General features: G+C 42.0%; 1 protein-coding gene across 1 annotated transcript; it reads right to left on the bottom strand.

Moving 5' to 3' along the window:
- Positions 1-4,664: 4,664 nt before the first annotated feature.
- LOC102712681 (E3 ubiquitin-protein ligase UPL2-like) lies at positions 4,665-19,729 on the bottom strand. The gene is made up of 17 exons (XM_006663934.3): positions 19,581-19,729; positions 19,298-19,439; positions 17,693-17,788; positions 17,399-17,602; positions 10,818-17,295; positions 9,615-10,699; positions 9,235-9,534; positions 8,936-9,143; positions 8,585-8,841; positions 8,222-8,496; positions 6,727-7,834; positions 6,500-6,646; positions 6,310-6,390; positions 6,002-6,227; positions 5,774-5,913; positions 5,431-5,537; positions 4,665-5,220 (listed from the first exon to the last, which is right to left on the bottom strand). Exons 2-17 carry the CDS (start codon positions 19,406-19,408, stop codon positions 5,118-5,120), a joined length of 10,926 nt encoding a protein of 3,641 aa, XP_006663997.3. The 5' UTR covers positions 19,409-19,439; positions 19,581-19,729; the 3' UTR covers positions 4,665-5,117.
- Between the last annotated feature and the right edge of the window lie 528 nt (positions 19,730-20,257).

Here is a 20,257-nt window from a genome sequence, read left to right as displayed (position 1 = left end):
TCTCTATAAATATTTTGGTTGCAAAACTATACCTATATATATGCATGTGTTGTCTAGATGTTAAAACATCGGTTTTGGGTGAATGGGTAGATCCTATTTATGGATTTATTCCCTGTTATATTGCTGACATTATACCTTGTTGCCACTGTATAGGAGTATTGGGGTTGTTTTGTTATACCTTATTGTATTCATTAATCGAACTATATGGATGGACAAAGCTAATAACTATGTTATGTAGACAACTTGTATTAATAGGTATAAAACTTGAGCACTTACTCTAAATAATGATTGATGAAATATGTTGGACCTAGATTGGTGATAGGGCGATGATGGGAGGTTGTTTTCCCCTGATGCAAGTAGCCCCGTCTTGGTCATTAAAGGCCGAACATTTTGACATCTATTCAAGCACCCTATGTACTTACCACATGCCGTATATGGAAACCGGCTTGTCCTAGTACTGGTTGTACTACGATCATTTATACCATGTTGGAGAGTCGTGAGAGCAGGTGGTCATTTGGAGGGCCCCAGGTGCCTATGTTGGCTGGGGGTGCCTCCTGCGTCACGCCCCCGCCTTGGTCACACCACACGCATGTGGTTGAGTCGTCGAGAACCCTGGCGTGGTATAGGTGGTTGGGATTGGGCTAAGAAAGGACATGTGATGAGCTTGAATCACTTGGCGGACCGCACCTGTGTGGTGGATAACACTTGATACTTTTTTTATTATGTGTGGGTCCAGTTGTACACCTCTGATCAGAGTATAAATCTATTCGAATAGTCGTGTCCACAGTTACGGATGATACTTGATGTGTATCACAGTTATGTTAGCATCCATCTTGGGTTAATTTGGATGGGTTTATGTTTGATGGTGATGTTGGCATGTTGTGCCATGTTAGTATGGATTTTGGTGGTCCATTGTTGGCGTTGTGAGTGTCGTATGGGCTCATTTGTAAGTTCATTTCAGATTATTAGGCTTGCTGTTCAGATGTTAAAATGAAGCTAGTCCCACTTGTCTTTAATTATTTTACTTAGTATTTGCTCAATAAAATTGGCTTTATGTAATTCATGAAACTAGATGGCTTAGGTGATGGTAAAAGCTTTCATACTTCTCTCTCCCTTGTGTATATATAGAGTGAGAATCTACTCTCTACCATTGACTTTGTTCCAGATGATTTTGTCCAGTTCTATAATATACCATTGTCTTTTGCTTAGATATACAATTTTCCATCGCCGTCCAGTTAGCCTCAATTAGTACTGTTTATTTTTGTTTTAATGACTAAAATACCCCTAGGACAAAAACTTTCAAAAATTTTCCAAATATTCTAAAATTTCATATTATAAAGACTATATTGTAAAACATCTAAAATTTAACTGAAAAGTTAGAATTTAATATTTTGTATTTTCTCCTAATTTTATAAGTTTTTGACCCAAGGGTATTTTGATCATTATAATAAAAACAAACAGTGCTAACAGAGGATAACTGGACAGTGATGGTAAATCATAGAAGTTAAGCAAAAACCGATGACATATTGTATAACTAAACAAACTCAGTGGCAAATTGTTGAATTGGGCTAAAGTCAATGGTACATAATGTATTTTCTTATATATTATTGGGTAAGTCTTGTTAGTACAATCTTGTACTTAACCGGATGTTTGCTTTTTAGGAGAGAATTCTGGCGTTGAGTTTTGTTTTCTGTGTGATCACTGCTCTACCATGGGTGGCGAGAGCATTGAGTGACCTCTCTCTTGCAACTTGGCTCTTGCTCAGTCGATTTGCCCTAGTGGGGTTATGGCGCCACTGGTTTTTTCTTTATGCTTTTGTATCTTATTTGAAACTTCTGTTACTATCTTATGTGTTGTAGGCAGGGACCTCAGACCCTATTATGTATTTTGTACCTTGTTGTATATTACCCATACTTACGTACTTGTGATGATGTTCCAATTACTTGCTATGAAAGTGTAAACTAGTCGCATTCCTAGGGACTAGCCAAGCATGAGTAACGAGTTTTGATCGTATAAGATAATTGGGGATATGATAGCACTTTGATTCGAGCCACCGGGGTATGTCTCGTTTTCTGGTCGCCGCGTTCATGTGGTTGACGGGCATATGACGGAGTGGACTGGCAAGCTATCTTATGGTTATCTCTCGCACTCACTGCTCGGTATTCCAGTAATTATAGCAGAAGGTGTCAACCGTGATCACGGACACATTGAGGATGAGTGGCTATTTATGCGTGTATAGATCCTACTTCTCTAATAGTGGACATGGTGGTCATGTTGAACGCTGGATGTTATAATACTTGGGGTGTTCACATTGTGACCATGTAATAATATATATTGGTTTATTTATACATATTTTACTAATTTATGAGGGTTGTAATATAAATTAAATTAAATATTAATAAATAAAAAACCTTGACCGGTGACCCAGCGTTATAACTGATGAACCGACGGTCAGAGTAGGTGGACCTCCGATCCGTTTTTATTTTTTTTACTATGATGCTTAGTAAAAGCAAAATGACGAGACATTTTGTCCACGCTGGTTCATATTGTCGGTTTGACAGTACAGCAAACTGTGGAGGGATAGAATTCCACCATATGTTTACATGTCCTTCTCTAACAAGAAATAAGATAATATGGAAATAAGAAAATATAAAAGAAGAAATAGCTTGTGTAATCAGTAGAATCAAAACTATCTATCTAACGAGATATATCCCCAATCCCCACCAACGATATAAATGGAGAGGAACTGAGGGAGAGGGGATGCCCAAATCCTAAAACCTAATGCTCCGATCAATGAGAAGCCCTAGAAGGGGTCATGTGGTCATCTCAGCCGTGGAGACGAGGTTATCGACACGTAGACAAAAGCTTAATTATGCTACTACATACATCTCCTACGGCACAAGGAACACAAAGAAGAGAAGATGAAGAGCAACAGCAGAAGGTTAATTCGATTTCAGTGGCTTCTCAAGCAAATAAGCAGATCAATTAAATTTCCCATAGGCAGAGCTGATCATGGTTAAGCTAAGATCAAATTTAGTTGGATAAATTCCCAATAGTCCAAATGCTGATACAAACGACTGCGAGGGATAACTTCGTCACGTTGATTCAGACAGTGACGTCTCCCCTTATGTGGCCGATAGAATTGACATGTTCTTCTCCTATCAGTAAAAAAAAATGTTAAAAACAAATCATACATTCTTTGGTAAAAAGAAAACACAGAGAAAGATCAGACGTACGAGCAGGAGAGCCGCCAATGACTGAATTGGCCAATGATGAACGGCTTTATTAATTACTAGTACTACATTCTGCATAATGTATATAAATCGTCTTCAGGATCACAAACCATGATCCATCCCAATTATTTTCAAGTCTATTAGCTCTCTTAATCTTCTCTCTTCGCATCATCATCATAATCTCGATCAATACACATGGCATCTACAGCATCGCTTGCTTCGGTGGTGCTTCTTCTGTTCATGTTCGCCGCCGCTCTCTCGCCGGCAGCACTCAGGGAGGTAGCGGATCAGGAAGTACACGCGGCCAGCGCACGCCGCCGCCGCCCGAGCTCCGGCCGGCCAGACGGCAAGGCGATCGACCAGGGGATTGGATACATCTTGATGGCTCTAGCACTCGTTCTTACATATGTTCTTCACTGACATCGACGTACTCAGCTTTTTCTCGTGGCTACGTCCTCCTCTTGGTATTATCACTGGAACAAAGTGTTGTATGACCAAATATGAAGTGCTAATGAATAGTTGGTTCTTCGGAGAATATGTTAAGGTTCAAGGGAGAATATGTTAACACGATCAAGCATACCAGTGCATGTATGGTTGTACCATCCAATAGATTTTTTTTATGACAATATATTTTGGCACTACTATTTCATACTATCACTCTTTTAACATTAGCACTTTTGCATGATGTGTGTTAAGAAGAGGCAGATTGCTTAGAGAAATGCTAACATTAGAGCAAGTTTAATAGTATAGCTAACTACTAGCTCCAATTCATCCAATTCATCTATAGTCAATCTAATAGTCAATTCATACAATACTTACCTACAAAACATCAATACATGGTCTCACATATCATACACGTATTTTATCTTAAAGCCCGTGCAGCTGCTGGCTATAAATTAATAGATCAACTCTCTTCTTATAGCCTGCTATTATACCTACTCTTACGCTCTTAGCATACTAGCACTAATGATTGACATGGAGTGATTACTTCTGAGAAGAAACACTACGATCTTGATGAAGTGCAATTTCTCCTTTCCTTCCTACAAATGCACCTTATTGTTATGCCTGCATGGATCCTGTACATCACAATTATACATTACCCAGCTAAAATAAAATTTTGTCTGGTTGTATTGATCTCGATAAATATAATTGCCTACCCGTACCACCATTTTTTTCTGTGGATGATGTGCTTATCTTGACTAATTTTTTTAAGAATACTATATAATTTACCATCTGTTCACAAAAACATTCATTTCGATGATGCCGACGGAAGCGATCCAAACACCAAACATACAATCGTACGAACAATCACGGACGAACACACATCATCTCAGATTTTCTTTTTTTCCCCTCTTGCTTGGCAGCAGCCCGTGGAACGACATACAAATATGCCATGGCGAATATCGGACTCAACGTGCATTGAATATGCAATAGCGATGGAAAACTTGCATTCGACTTAATGTTGCTTGCATTCCACCGGTCTATGGCCCCCCAAAACAAACTCAAATAGAAAGGCAAAAGAAAATTTTCCATACAGGTCGAATGTATAGAGAAGGTGAAATCTATTAACGGGGCAAATGGCCAAAAAAGACCCAAAAGGGAAAAAAAATATTATGAACACCAAATAGTTGTTGTCTTCTAGCACTCCCCGCTACACCTCCCTGCACATTCTCTTTGCAGCAACCAGTTCGCGCGTGGGCAGACGGCACTTTTCTAACGGATCTCCAGGGACCAGCGCCAAATGGTTGATGCTGGACATCAGTGGAATCTCTAGTAGTAGCAGGTTAAGGAACAGGCCCGTGCACATTCTGCTCGCCTATTGCAGCTCTGACAGTATCTGTACAAACTCGGAGATTTCTCGCACACAAGTGCGGGAGAGACCTGTTAACCGAATCCAAAACCTTCATTTGCCTCATGAATAGCTAATAGCAATCTCTCCTGGAGCTGCTCTTTCGATGTGTACTCAGGCAGGTCTAGTTGGTTAAAGCTGCAGGGAGCAAGGGCAGAAGAGTATTATATCAGAGGACCGATCTCAAGTGCAAGATAAACTTAAATCCGAAGTAAGGTTTTGAATGCCGGTTCCATGAAAAATACCGGTACCCCTCAGTAGAACCAATAACTGGGCTGGTTACCAGCTGGATTTTGATCCTTAGGAGTCAACTTTTTAATGAAGTATAGAAACACAAGATGGATTTACCAGGTATGAGCTGAAGGCAGATGGTTGGTGCTTCCGTAGGCCTTGTGTATCTGGAATCGTTGCGGTCCAGATATTCCTTGGAGTGCACTAAAACCTTCCAGAGGTACCTACAGTTTAACTCAAAGAATAAGAAACCAAACATGATATACAGAAAGTAAAAAATAGAATACATGCTGAGGTAAGGATTCAAATCACATGATGAATAAGAATAATCAGAAATAATCATGTGGGCACTGTAACACTTCTAACTAAAAAAAAAATACTTTGTCCCATGAAGGTATTTTGGGACGGAGTATTAAGAAACAGATGACCTCCCAACTTCACAAGGCATTGTCAGCAGTACCTTTGATGTGCCAGTAACAAATTGAAGGAATCGGGCTTTGTCCTCCTTGCTGAACCCTTGGACAATCTCCCAGAACCACTGAATGACTGGAGAAGCTATACTGTAGCCAGAATATTCTGTATTTGCTTTTAGATCGTCCACTGAAAGCTCAAGGTACAAAACAAGTTAATCATGTAAGATCAAAAATAGATAATACAACAGTCCTAAATCATATCATGTGATACTCACAGTCAATGTCTGGGAGTCCACTGATTAGCAGTTCAAGCTCTTTGTCGTTAAAGATTGATATCAGCTCCTCAGGGATAAGCTCATTAAATCCCTCCATAAAAGCATTGATTTGAGGTCTAATAGCAGTGGTTAAACGGTGTTCTGCAACCCGGTTCACATATTCATGCTTGTTCTCCTCTGTCACCTTAATGTTTCGGCCTCCAGGAATCAACTCATAATCAGTCACCTGCATATAGATGGGTTGGAGACTGAGTTTCAAGCAAAGACCAGCCACAAGGAAAAGATAAGCACAGAGAAATGGGCTCTACCTCTGCTTTCTCATATAATATCCGCTTCTCTTCATCTGCATCCATGCTGAAGGAGAGATCCAAAACATCACTTATGTCATTCTGTACACAGAAATGAGAGTACATTAAGCATCTAAAAAAGGCCAACTGAAAATTAACACTGATAGTTAAGAGACTATATTAAAAATTGTAGGGCAAAAAGGATGCTTACCTCAAGCATCCATTTCAAATTTTTGAAATACGCAGGATCAATTGCTTCAATGTCATGGTAAGTAACCTTGACACCTAATATGTGCTTGTAGAAAGATCTCGTAAAATGGACATCCAAAAGTTGGCCATCGAATAGAGCTTTACCAACCTGGAGGAACAGGACTTTTAGAACCAACAACAATTGCACAAAACTAAAAACACAAATAAATAGGAGGGATTATCACTCACCACTCGCCCAACAAATTTGAAATATGAGAGATGTTCAGTCTGATAAACGGAGTTAGGGTTTGGTTGAAATGTCAAATCATTTCCAACAGTCGTAAATAGAAGGGCGCCCTTATCAAAAATAACTCGTGATAGCAGCTGATACCATTCTCTTGTTAGTCCACCCGCATCAATGCCTTCTTCACCTTGGAAATGAACAGTCAGTCTACCCTTCAAATCCAGTGGTGAGCGCATCCTAAGCTGGTTATATGAGTCCTCCAGAATGTATGCCCGTCGCACAGAAATTCTAACAGGGCTATGATGATGATCATGCTGGTGCTTAATTTTAGACCGGAAATATGCACGTTTGTTGTCAAATTCAATCAACCGAGGGATTTTCAACATTAGAGAGAATGACTTCTCCAGTAGCCCAGGATTCTGACGGATAAATGCGTTCAACAATCTTCTGTGTTTTTCCGAGAATTTAACGAAAGCATTGTGCTTCTCATCAAGATTGGCATGGCTTCCAGATGATTTCTGCCCACCACTAGAAGTTGATGCATCCTCCATGTCAGATGTTGAAGCTTCTTGAACAGCGTCAGGTTGCCCAGGGCGTAACTTCTCACATGTCACGAAAAATGATTCAATGTATGGTAATATATTCTGAGTTCCAGCTGGCAACGGAGGTGCTACACCTGTGGTCAATGTAGCTGTATTTGCAGAAGCAGGACTCAGATTCGATGCGTATTCCGAAGAGCTCTCTATTTTGCTTATGCAATTACTCAGCTCCAACCATAATGCATCCAATGCCGTGTTAATTTCAGAAATCTGGGATAATGCATCAGAATGATCCTTTTCAGCAGGATGATCCGAATCCTTTCTCTCTTGCAGAGTGGTCACAAGAGAACTCAAAGCCTGCACAACTCTAAGAATTGCAGTCCCATTTGCTGATGATGTGCTAAGAAGAGCTTTTTCAGAGTCCTCGTACAAGTGAAGCTCCTTCATTGCACAAAGCGTCAAATTTTGCATTGAGTGTGCAAGTTCATTTATGAAATGGCAACAGAAGAATGGAGCCAGAGCTACAATCTTTTTCAGAACTTCTGCTACAAGGAGATATGCATTGTCTGACAACCTGAAAAGACAAGGATCACCATTTCTTAATAACAGACCGGATGTAAAAAGAATTTAATGTTATGATATGCGTGCTTTTAAAAAAGAAAAAGCAGGTCACAAACAAATTAAACCAAGTACAGAAAATACTAATGCAACTAGCATAATAGTTCTTTTCATCAATATGAAGGCCTAAACAAAGTTGAAATCCACCATATGTACAAGTACTGCCAAGAGAAGTAATGTTGCAAATAGCTCATTTATGATTTGCTCACTGTGCTTCCACTATGAATGTATAGATCCCAAGAAAATTGGCTTATAATGCAGAAAGAAGTAATAGAAGTCAATAGGAGAAAATTGAATTATGTGAAACACTTGTGCAATTCACCAAAACCAGAGAAGTCCGTACCCATCATGTGCAAGCAGTGAACATAGTAGTCTAAGCTCTCCCTGGGGAAGACTATGCAGAACCTTTTGCAGGCTACTTTCGCTGTCAACTGGAGGGGATTTGCTACTATCCTCAGTATTGGACTTGGATCCAGATGATCCAGCAGCATTTGCGCCCTCTTGGGCATCTTGCATTGCATTCTCAGGTCCAGGTGGTTTTTCAGATGCCGCTTCCAGCTTAGCTTGTGTAATTTCATTCTCAGCATTGAGCATGACAACTTCGAGAAGGTTTAGTAACTACACAAGTTCCAAATATAAAGAGAAACATGACTGAGAAATTTAAACATAGAGAGAACAAAAAAAAAGATGAAGAGAGAATGCGTACCTGTTCAAGATGAGCTACACTCCTCATATAGAGTGGCTGATTCAATAAAGTTAAAAGTAGGACAAGTGCAAACGCATTCTGTTCACTGTCACCTTCCATAAGAACAGCCTTGCCGCGTCTCTGATCGGGTGTTTCAGCATGGCAAGTTGGTGGGCAAGGGAACTCAAGAAATAGCAAGAGTTTAGCCACGTTCGGATGATTTCTTGCCAAGTATGTAAGAGTTTCAAGAACACGACGAGAAACTAATGGAGGCACGCCTATTAACCACAATAAAGAATCAATTAACATCAACTGAAATGAAAAGCACCATTCAAGTAACTAAAAACACAGAAGCAATGGTATTTTTGTTACCATCCGTGGATTGAGGGCGTGAATACGTGATGTTTGCATGGCACCCATATAGCCTAAATGGTGGCTCAGTTGCATCAATTGATTTCTTCGAAGAGCCCTGCAGATCAAGCATAAGCATGTCCACTAGAATTTGAACCAAGGACTTCCTGCTTTCCCTATGAGCACAAAGGTTCAAGAGAAGCCTCTGCAATTGACCTTTGTATAGAGGCTGCAAACAATGTGTAAAGTTATTAGTAAAAGATATTGTCTTCCAGAGCACCAAAACGCCATTGAACCCACAGAAGTCAATGAAATATTACCTGAACAACTCGAAGCAGCCTAATAAGAGCTTTAAGAGCATCCTTGTCAACAAGAGGAGATCCTTCCGTTTCAATTGGCTTGCTACTTGGTTGTCGAGAGGAATCACCAGCATTTCTATCAAGGCTTGAGCCGATTATGTCACCACGTCGAGAGGACTCACCTCTCCTGCCCCTGGAGTTCATACCAAAAAGGGAGCCACTATGATACCGATGAGCAAATCTCTCCCGTAACATATTGGCTTCAGCAACTAGTGCAGGTGTCAGTGTAGCCAGCAAGGTATCTGGAGATGTTAAAAGCACCTGGAACATGCATAAATTAACCATGAGATATTGTTATGACAAAGAAATGAAAAATGGGATTGATACAAGATAAACTATACCTCCTCCCGAATTTCTGAAGGGAATGTTGCGATAATTGAAACAGCATCCATTTCAACGGGCTGTCCTTCTAATTCTTGTGACTGTTGCAACCTTTGTGCACGTTGTTGGGCTAGAACTTCTTCTCGTATATCAGGAGGAAGTGCAGCAAGGAACTCAGGATCAATATCCCCATCATTCTGAGGTTGTTCATTAGAAGTCTGGGTCACTTGATTTTGACGCGAAGAAAGAACTTCAGCCCGTAAATCCTCTGGAAGAGCCTCCAAAAATGTAGGATCAATTGAGTCAGTGTCAGTAGCTCTGTTAGGCTCCTGATCCCCCTCATCAGTGTTCTGATCAGCTTCTTGGTTTTGATTTTGAGGAACCTCGCTGACACTCTCCAGAGATATATCTCTGCTGCTACCTGGAACAATGCTTCCAGATGGCCTCCTTGATCGGGAAGCTGCCTGTGAATCACCCAAAGGTAGCCTGTCTGAAGCCCCATGCCGATCGCCATCATCATGCCCTTCAACACTTCCTATCTCCACCTCTAAACTTCTAAGGCTTTCCCCTAAAGTAGCACCGCTACCACTGCTTGCCTGGCTGACAGCTTCTACATCACGTACTACAGCATCACTACGTTCATATTGCATCTCTGTGACATGCTCACTTGCACCAGACACCTCTCTTTGAAGTGCATCACTGTGAGGTTCAGGACCAGTACTTTCAGAACCATCTAACTCAGGCCTTGTAGCCAGAGTAACTGCATTTTCATTGTTTTCATTTTGTTCTGTTGGTGCTTCTTCTCTTGCCTCAGTTTCCGACCCATTCAAATGTTGCTGATTGGATTGATCATTTTCTTGAATGCCACCAGCAGGCTGGTCGTCAGGTTGTTCAGGAGTAGGCCGCCTCAACTGAGAGACCAGCAGCTCTTCAATGCCTTCAGGTACTGCAGGAGCGGCTGATCCAGTGCGCTGGGGACCATCATCTAGCCACATATTAAAACGGTGCCCACTCCGGCTACTTCGCAGGCTCCGGAAAATTGCATCCAGACGGGAAGAACTATTCTCATGATTCCGATCAGAGAAGGCCATCTCAACTAAGTTTTCTGAATAAAGGTAATTTGCGTTAGTGATATATGCCACAATTGATACCAACTAGGTACCAGTAACATGTTAGAAAGTAAAAAAGAATCAGCATTAACAAGAAAAAAGAAGACGACGTGCCTTGTTGTCTCTGTTGTGGAAGATGTAATACTGAAGAGGGCTCCTCCAAGAGTGGGTGGTCAAAAACACCATGATCACCTGCTCTCCCAAGAAGGTTGTATATGGATGTACTACGACCTTGCCGTCTTGTTCCAAAAATGTCTAACGGCATCACACGTAGTGTATCCCCAGACAAATTGTTGCTTCCACCCCCAAAAACCTCAATATGGTCAAACACATTAATTCCGTTAATACCCTCCTCTAGGCGAAGGATGACTCCTTCCTCATCCTCATCCTCATCATCATCTTCTTCTAGCAGATCTTCATCAAACTCCTCTTCATCCATCTCACGGTCATCCTGATCTGTGTCAGGATGAGACATCTGATGGGCATCGTCCTCCTCCAAGTTGTTGTTCTCTTCATCTTCATCCTCATCTTCATCAACCTCCTCACCATCATCAGCTGACATATCCTCATCACTGTCATCATCATCATCAGCCATATCATCCTCTCTATTTCGTGGAATTTCAAATCTGATTTCCATTGTGGACTCATTTGGAGTTCCATCTTCAGCAATCTCATGCATAAAGTCATCTTCACCATCACGAGCAAATCCTCCATCCAGATCACGGTCATGGTCCATCTCATCAGCCACTGAGTCTGAACTTTGTGAAGTTTGAACAGCATTGAAAGCTTCCCTATGATCAGTAACCATTTCAGTAGGCTGGGGTGTGTCAAGAGCTTGGAACCTATTTGACGATGGATCTAGATTGCCCTGGTCAGACACAACCTTTGATGAGTTCTCCCCTTTGGAATTCAAATCTGCCGAATGAACATGCTCCTTTGTAACGACCTCAAGGGCCTTAACAATAGAAGTTACAATCTTTGCTGAATCAGGGTGATCCAAATCTATAACTTCAAGTGTTTTTGATAAATACTGAACAAGACCAACTTCAACAAAAGTAACTGCAGATTCCGATGACAAGGATGAGCCAGTTGGTGAGCGGGCTGACAGAATATCATTAAGCAAATCAACATATGCATTCATCCTTAATATTGGGGGTTTGCAACCAGTAGGGGAGTCCGTGAAATCAACAAATATGCTGCAGATTTCAGAAAAGATCCTTTTTCTACCTTCTGCAGACCGAATAGATGAAGCCACCAAGAATTGATTAGCTCTCGTTGCCAATTTATACCTCCAATCACCATCAGCTTTCCTCTCTTTCTTTTGCTTTGCAGAATGTGGAAGGAAATGCTGCAAGATATGATTGAAAACCCCACCACTGCTTATGCCAGTCCGGTTAAGACCACGGGTGTTGCTCAAATCAGCATCATGGCGAAGAACAACTTGAATGGATGATGCATAGGTCAGAAGAACATCTGTTAATAGCTTCAGAACAAATGCAGTTTTAGCGAGAGATGCAGTAGCCTCTTGGACTGCATGCTTGGACTCTTCAGTTGTGACAGCAACAGCTTTACCTTTGCCTTTTACTGAGCTACTATCAATATCCATGTCTGCAGATGATGCAGTACCAGATTCACCATCAGGTCGATCCTCTGCTCTAGGTGGAGGAATGAAGGACATAACCAGATCTAGCAGATACTCAATAACAGTGACAAAACTTTGTGGAGGTTTGCGATTAGATTTCACATTCTTTGCATTCAGATCAGTCTGTTTCCCTTGAGAACTTACAGGAGATCCTAAAGCCATGTCTCCTGAAGTCATCTTTGTGGCTGCACCTGCTGCTTTATCCTTATCAGCAGGCTTGTCCTTCTCTTTTTCCTTGTTTTTTTCTTTTTCACGGTCCTTCAACAAAACAACATATGGTCTATCGCCCACCATCTCAATCTGGCACACAGCTTGTGCAGCTTTCATAAATATAACAGGGTCTCTATATACAACAAACGCCAAATTCTGGACAAAATTGCGTGGTGTAACCCTCGGATTCGCATGACGATTAGCAGCTGTGACAAGACTGTGGCGTATCTCTAACTCCATTGCTTGCTGAAGAGTATGAGGATCTTCCAAAATATGACGAATGATTGTAGAAGCCACACTGTTGAATCCAGAAAACAAGCTACTTGTGGGCAAACTTAGCAATGCATGCAGGCCACCAGACTCAAGAAAACTTATTGCAGCAGCATGAAGTTTAGTTAACGTGGCACACAACTGAAGAATGGCATGCATGGTAGCAGAAGGCAACTGCTTCTGAATGCATTTACAGCAAATCTTCAAGAGTTGCTTCTGGTCCTCCAAGTCCAATAACCCTGTACTTGATGAAGTTTCTGATTCCCTTTTCTTGCTGTCATCAATCACTACTGATGTTTGTGTGTTTGAATTGTCCTTTCTAAGTACATCAAGTTCAGTAACATCTGGCAACTTCGGATCCAACTGGAGCATTCTATCAATAGAAAGAAAGCATGAAGTAACCCAATTTGGAACATCACTTATCTCACCTTGCCTTGGCTCCAACTCCCAGCTGCACAGCAGGTTCAAAGCAACCTTGACAAGACCAGCCTTTGAAGCAACTTCCCGGGCTGCAGTGTCTCCATGGAGAATCAAAGCAAGGACATGAAAAAGAGCAGACAACGCAGTGCTCTTTAAAGGATCAGATGACATCAGACAGTTTTTCAGGTGATCAATCAAATATGTAAGGACCTTTACTCGATTTTGGCCATCATTCTGTGAGCTCATAGTCAAAAGCATGTCCCGAACAGGGAAAGCTAATGTTTCCTTTGACTGCAGAAGCCTAAGACATGAAGATAATACTTCATCTATGGGAGGCAGCTGAACAGTTTCTTCTTCAAGTTCTAGATCATTCGATTTGCCATCTTCCTCCTGTGCAGATGTATCAGAATTTCCTAAAGACATTGCAAGAGCTCGAGCAAGTTCATCATCCTCTTGTGGTTCCTCTGGGTGTGAGAATAACCAATCAGTTGCAATTTCAACACTGTTCGTTCCAACTTGTCTGAGTGCTTCCTCAGCTCTGGCACGAGAAAAGCCCATCTCTACAATCAGAGAAATTGCATTCTCATCAGGGGGTGGACCAGCCAAACGGGCACCAGTATTGATAACAGTGTTTTTCACTTCAACCCCAGAGTAAACATGCCTCATGATAGATGTGACTGAACTAATTAACTCAACATTACATTCTGGAAATTGAGGATGGGCCCAGATGGGAAGAACAGTCTTCAGAACTTTTGACTGAAGCAGCTTCATGAACTTTTCTGCATCTTGGGGAAACCTGGTATTTCCACTAAAAATAGGCTGCTCCAGTAATTGTCTTGTTGAGGAAGAGAGAATAAATGATGATGTCACTAGATGGTCCAGAATTGCACCATAGCTGGAGAGTGGACCATATATCCATGACGAATCTGTCTCTTTCTCTTCCTTCACACTCTTACTGTCCGTCTCCATAGGCGATGATGGCAGCCTGTTCATAGAAAAGAGCAACTCACTGGTAGCTTCAAATGTGGTTAAAATAGCCTGAATAACACCACGGCAATAAAATGAGTTCAGCATGATTGGGTTGCATGATTCTGGCCTGTCTAACAATATACCATCAATGAATTCAACCACCTTCCCAAGGTATCGGCACTTTGTGGAAACAATAATCTCTCTTTCAGAACTAATTGTGTGCCCCTCAAAATTGAGGTGCTCCAACACAATAGATGCAACACTGCTAGCAACAGATACAACTGATGCAGATAAATTTACAGGACTGTTCTCCCGACGAGATGTAAGAAGCATTGCTTTCCCAAGCTCCATGAAAAGATGGTTGATGTGGTAAGAGAGTGACCTCATCATGTCACAGCAGGATGAATGCTCAGACTTTTTCTTGTCCTCTTCTGATTTTGTGCTAGAACTTGCATCAGATGAACTGGTAGGCTGGTCTTGAGAAGAACTTGAGGGCAACCCTGCACTAGGATATCTCTGAGAGTCACCAGCTGCACGACCAATATCACGGTAGATATTAATGAGGTCAGACACCTGTGATTCAATATTCCAACCAGAGCCCCTTCGCCTTAAAAGAGGATCAAGATATTGCCTGAAGGATGTGTATCTATTATCATCAACATCCCCCAAAGCAGTGTCTTGCTGGGAGTCAGTTGCTAAAGGAGAACTAGCTTCAGGCTCAACTTTCTTTTCTTCAAAAAGTGAAATTTGCCAAAGCACTTCCCGGTGTACTCGTCCAATATCTTCTAGGACATCCCTACTTCCATCTCCAAATTCTGTGAGTAGAGCATTCATCCAGCGATTATCTTTGGATGCCGCCAGGAAGAGTAGGAACTCAACAACAAAAAGAGATGGAATTGCTCCTTTTCCTAATTTTGCCACTTCACTTGAGTTTGCAACTGTATCAAGTTCCTGCAAGGCATTCTTTAAATGCTCCTTTAAGGAAGAGCAAAATGCACGTGCAAGTGGAGTAGAGTGATGCTGAGTAAAGCCCTTAAACACCATGGTGCTATGCAAAGCAATAGGCATTCCTCCTGATGACTGGGTAATGCTAGGTCGCAACAGGAGTGTCAAAAGTGCTTGCAGGCCTCCTTTCTCCACAAATAACCGGCAGGTTTCGGAGTTCTCCATTGTCCGATGCACCAAAACCATCACATGGAAAATGCTCAGATGAGAAAATTGCTCATCATTAGTGCCATCCACACAGGAATCCATAGCACTTACCAAATCACGTCCTTCCGCATCAGTCTCCATTTCTGTTCTTTCATCAGAACTGGCTAGTTCATTGCCCTTGTCTTCACGAGGTGCAGAAAGTTTGTTAATTATTTCAATAATGATGTCAACACCAGTACTTCTTAGGGACTGCACATGACGAAGAAGCTCTTCTACTGCATTAGCTAAAAGGACAACACCTTCATTCATTGGTATCAAGTACTTCCTGCTGGTGAATGTGTCAACAAGAAAACGCAGAGCAGAGGTTTCCCTGACAGCCTCAAGTCCTTGGTTATTAAGGCATATAGCACCCAGACCATTAGGAACACAAATAAGAGCTTTACAAGACGGTATTACCCCAGCACTCACTGACGACAGAAAAGCATCTGGAAGACCAAGTTCCTTCAAAGAAGGAAAGCATGTAGGATCCTTGTGAATTATCTCACTCATAACAGTAACTGCTGAAAAATAAATGTCACCACCAAACTTTTCAACATTCTGAAATATAAGGGAAAGTGAGATGGGCAAAGAATTGTCATTGGAGCTTTGAGAACGAGAAGGATTTGCAGGAGAATATGTAGCAGACCCCAATGCCTTGAGCAAAGCCTTAATCAATCTCTTCTGAGAGTAGAGATGATCCTCTTCTGATTTCAATGCATCACCAACAACCATTGAATTATGACTGTCAACACCAATAACACGCTGCACCTCCACGTGTAACCTCTGGGACAAAAGTTCTACACCACCCAAATCTTTAAATAGAGAAACAGCAGGGCTGCTGTACTCCATCAACTTTTGAAGTGTCTTCACTGCCAAACAGACAAGATGCATGTGGGAAGGATCATTATCTTGCAAAAGGGGCAAGAGTGGCGGAACCATCCCTGAACCCCGAACAGTGGTCCCAGAACTCGAAGAAGATAGCACATGGAGCAGAAAGAACTGCAGAAGGGCATCAACAATTAACGGAGATGATGTATCATTAGGGCTACTTAGTGATGATATAGCTTTTTGCAGAACACTGAGCAAGACCATCCGATTTCCACCAGCAGATATGATACTTGAGCCACTAAGTATCCGAGCTCGCTCATGGGATGATGCATAAGCTGCTAACTGTGCTCCCAGTGCAAGCATAGCCAGTGCTCGTATGGGTCCAGGAACAAATTCCTCTGAGCGGACAAGCCTGATTAACTCATTTATGTACTCTGGCTCATTTGTAAAAAAAGATGTGAGTTCATCATGGGCATCGCTGGATTGCACAAGAACAATGAAAGCAAGAAGACTTATGCGGCTATATAACCTACATGTCCTTGGCGAGTTAAAGGCATGGGCATATCTTATCCTTGTAAACAAGGAAAATCTGTGCTCTAAAGGCACATTAAACTTATCAATGCATTGCTTCAATATGCTCAAATCATCTTCCTTCTGAAGGTGCAAATCTGGGATATGTATCACACACAGATTAGATGGTTTAGTCTTGTCACTGGATTGATCAGGATCTTGGACAGGTGCTAAATTATATTCAAAATGAAGAGTTGAGCCGAGACGGTGCTGTGTTCCATCATATTTGTTCTCCATGTCTGCTGGGAATAAGCACAAACCCTCCTGCTGGTTTCTCTCATTTGCCACAACACAAGAATATAAGCCCAGACCTTCCTCCTTGCTACCCCATCCTTGGGCCAATGATAGAAGATGGTTGTTTATAGCTCCACAATTTATCAACTTCCCATTCATATGCAACTTCGAAGGGTTTATTTTAACCAATGCAGCAAGTGTTTCTAACGCAGCCACTACTATCTCAGGGTCTGATGATGCCAGCAGAAGCCTAAAATGCTGATAGAAGAAGATAGCGAGTTAAAATAATAAAATAGCATGTGAATCTTGCATCTAATATATGGACAATCAAGTTAAAGAATAAAAATAAAAAGCAGATCACCTCAAGACCAGAGAATGATGTTTTGTTCTGGCAATTTTCCAAAACAATCTGCATTACTCTCAGAATTTGTAGGATCGTATTTTTAGGCAAAGGATCACCCTCAGCCATATCATCAGATAAAAGAAGATCCTTCCTTGAAGAAATGTGCGTCTTGAAATATGTATCAAAATGCATAAAAAGAGGCTTCCAATGGTGGAAATTTCCCTGTAGCCACATACCAGAAGTGAGAAACAGGAGGAAAATAAGAATGTCAAAAATATCATGTAAGAGGAACTTTTCTAATGAAGAAGTTACCTTATTAAACTCCCAGCGGAAGCCTGAAAGTGGTATAGCAATGTCATGTAGTGGAATACTGATTACACGATCAATAAATGCTTTAACTTTTGCTGGCTGCAAACACAAATATGATTAATCAATCATGTTGGCTGGTATGAATGTAAGTAAAGATGTATCAAAAGCCATGAATATCACACATCATAATCAGGAAGAATGCCACACGAAACAGAATAAACTTTCAGAGAACAGCAAGCATAATGGTGTACACAATGAATGCCCTTATGTAACATCTAACTGCTTTATCTTGAAAATGCAGTGGTTATAAGCCAGTGATACACCTATTTATTCAAAGAATATGATGTCTACTGAATAGTGACTATATCCACAAATTGATAATGCAAGAAGCATGGTTAGTTGCAGTATGCTTATCTCCTTAAAAAGGAGAACAGTTTGTTAAAATACTTATCCAAGTTATCAAAGATCAAGGCATACAAATTCACTTCATATTCTATTCTACCTCGTGCAAGGTCCTAACACTTCTCTATCTTTCATGAAATCATTTCAAAGGCAAATACTGTTAGTAAGAGATTAAAATTCGAAAGTCGCAAATTCAATGTGAATATTTAGACTAGGCCACAGACCAGGTGAAACGTTGAGACATGTTCTGATATTCAGCCAGTATTCTAAGAACCAAATTTAAATAATTCATAGAACTGTAAAAACCAGAAGTATAACATCCACAAAACCACATCACCTAACTCTGAGATGCAAAATCTAGTGAACTAAATCAATGCTGATCTGGAGGCTACTACCCAACATCAAGTATTTACAAAGTAAACCATAATCCAAAACATGATACAGGAATGATCAACATAAATGCAATAAAGTGAAATAATAAAAATACCAGAAAAGGGTTGAAAAAAAACTATAGCAGCAAGAGTTAGCAAGAACAGAATGAAGAATTACCATTATCAAATGGCTGGTTTATCCACAAGAATTGACCATGGGCGCATAAGGATAACACAGTAACAAAGAAAATGCAGGATATGCAGAAAGTTGCATGATGTGGCATATTCTGTAGTGACTCGTATGTTTTGCAGCAGGAATTAGAGTAAGAAATCCTGATCATCTGAGAGATACTACAAATGTAATCGGGATACTAAAAACAACAGGATTACAGCCGGGGGAGCAACTAAGCACAGAGGTAGCATACTTAAACAATAAGCTAACACAATACCATGGGAGCATGTAGAACTACAACAACATCATCTCAACAGCACAAGCTTGATAACCAGAAAACCTTCAAACCGGTGGCGCTTCTACCGGGACCATGGAAACCCAAACTTATGATGGCGTAAAACAGTAGCAACTACCCTGCCCGCCACACCAGTAGTCCCCGTGCTCAACACCGATCATAAACAAGGCAACCATCTCATCACCCAGAATTCAAGAAAGCAAACAACATCAACAGAACCGGCCGATCAAAACCCTAGATTAAGCTCCTAGGAAGGATTCTAAGAACCATACCCTAGATGAAACCATACCATCTCAAGCCCACATCTACAACCCCCACCCCGATCAAAACCCTAGAACTACGAAACAGGGGGCGGCGCGAGGACTCACCGGCTCGGACTCCACCTTGATCGACGGCGACACGGCGCGGCTCCCGGACAGGATCTGCTGCAGCCGGAGCGGGAAGCTGGCCCTGTGCGCCGCCATGGCCGCCGCCGCCATCTCCGATCGGGGCCCCTCAACTGCACCTCACCTGCGCACTCGAAAAAAACAAACACGAGGTTAGACCATCAAAAGCCCCGCCCCCATCCCCCAAACAGAAAACCAATCCACCACCAAAAGTCCCCCGAAAACCCTAGGGCCCGATCGCGGCGCGGGGCGGCCTGGTGGTTACCTCTAGGGTTTCGCGCCGGCGCGGCAGACACATCGGCCGCGTGGGGCGGGCGCGCAGCGCGGCGGGATTCGAAGGCGGCGGAGCGGAGGGCAGAGGAGAGGAGATGAGTCGAGAAGAGAGAGAGAGAGGAAGGGTTGCGGCGTGAGGAAGAAGAGGGGGGGGTCGCTGCTTTTGTGAAGGAGACGGAGCTGGGGGGAGGAGGAGAAAAAAAAAAAAAGGAAAGAAGACGGGGGTGGTGAGGCGGCGCACTGGGCACGGTAGGTCACGGCCTCACGGGCGCAGCGCGTGACGGGCTCGGGTCGGTTTGGGTTGGTTGTTGCTTTCATGTAAGGCAAGGGCAATATACCCGTTTACTCGGAGATAAAATTCTAATAGGATTGGGTATGTTCTATAATACACGTGAGTATTTTATTATATTAAAATTAATACCCGATAGGTAAACGGTTAGGGTAGTCACTACTCATATCCGCTTCACTCGTTTACATGTTTATATGAGGCTGACAGGTGGGACCTGAGATCCATATATAGAAAACTTTAGTGTTTCCTCCCCAACCACTAGCTCCAAATCTCTTCACCCAGCGGCCACCATCACTTCCTACCCCCTGCCGATCCCCTCCCCCCACGCCGCCGCCTCCCAACTACGCCACCCCTCGACGTCGACGATGTCGAGGATCCGT

This window comes from Oryza brachyantha, chromosome 12 (assembly GCF_000231095.2).
Source record: "Oryza brachyantha chromosome 12, ObraRS2, whole genome shotgun sequence".
Classification (NCBI taxonomy): domain Eukaryota; kingdom Viridiplantae; phylum Streptophyta; class Magnoliopsida; order Poales; family Poaceae; genus Oryza; species Oryza brachyantha.
Note: the sequence above shows the minus strand (reverse complement) of the source record. Positions and strands in the feature narration are given on the sequence as shown.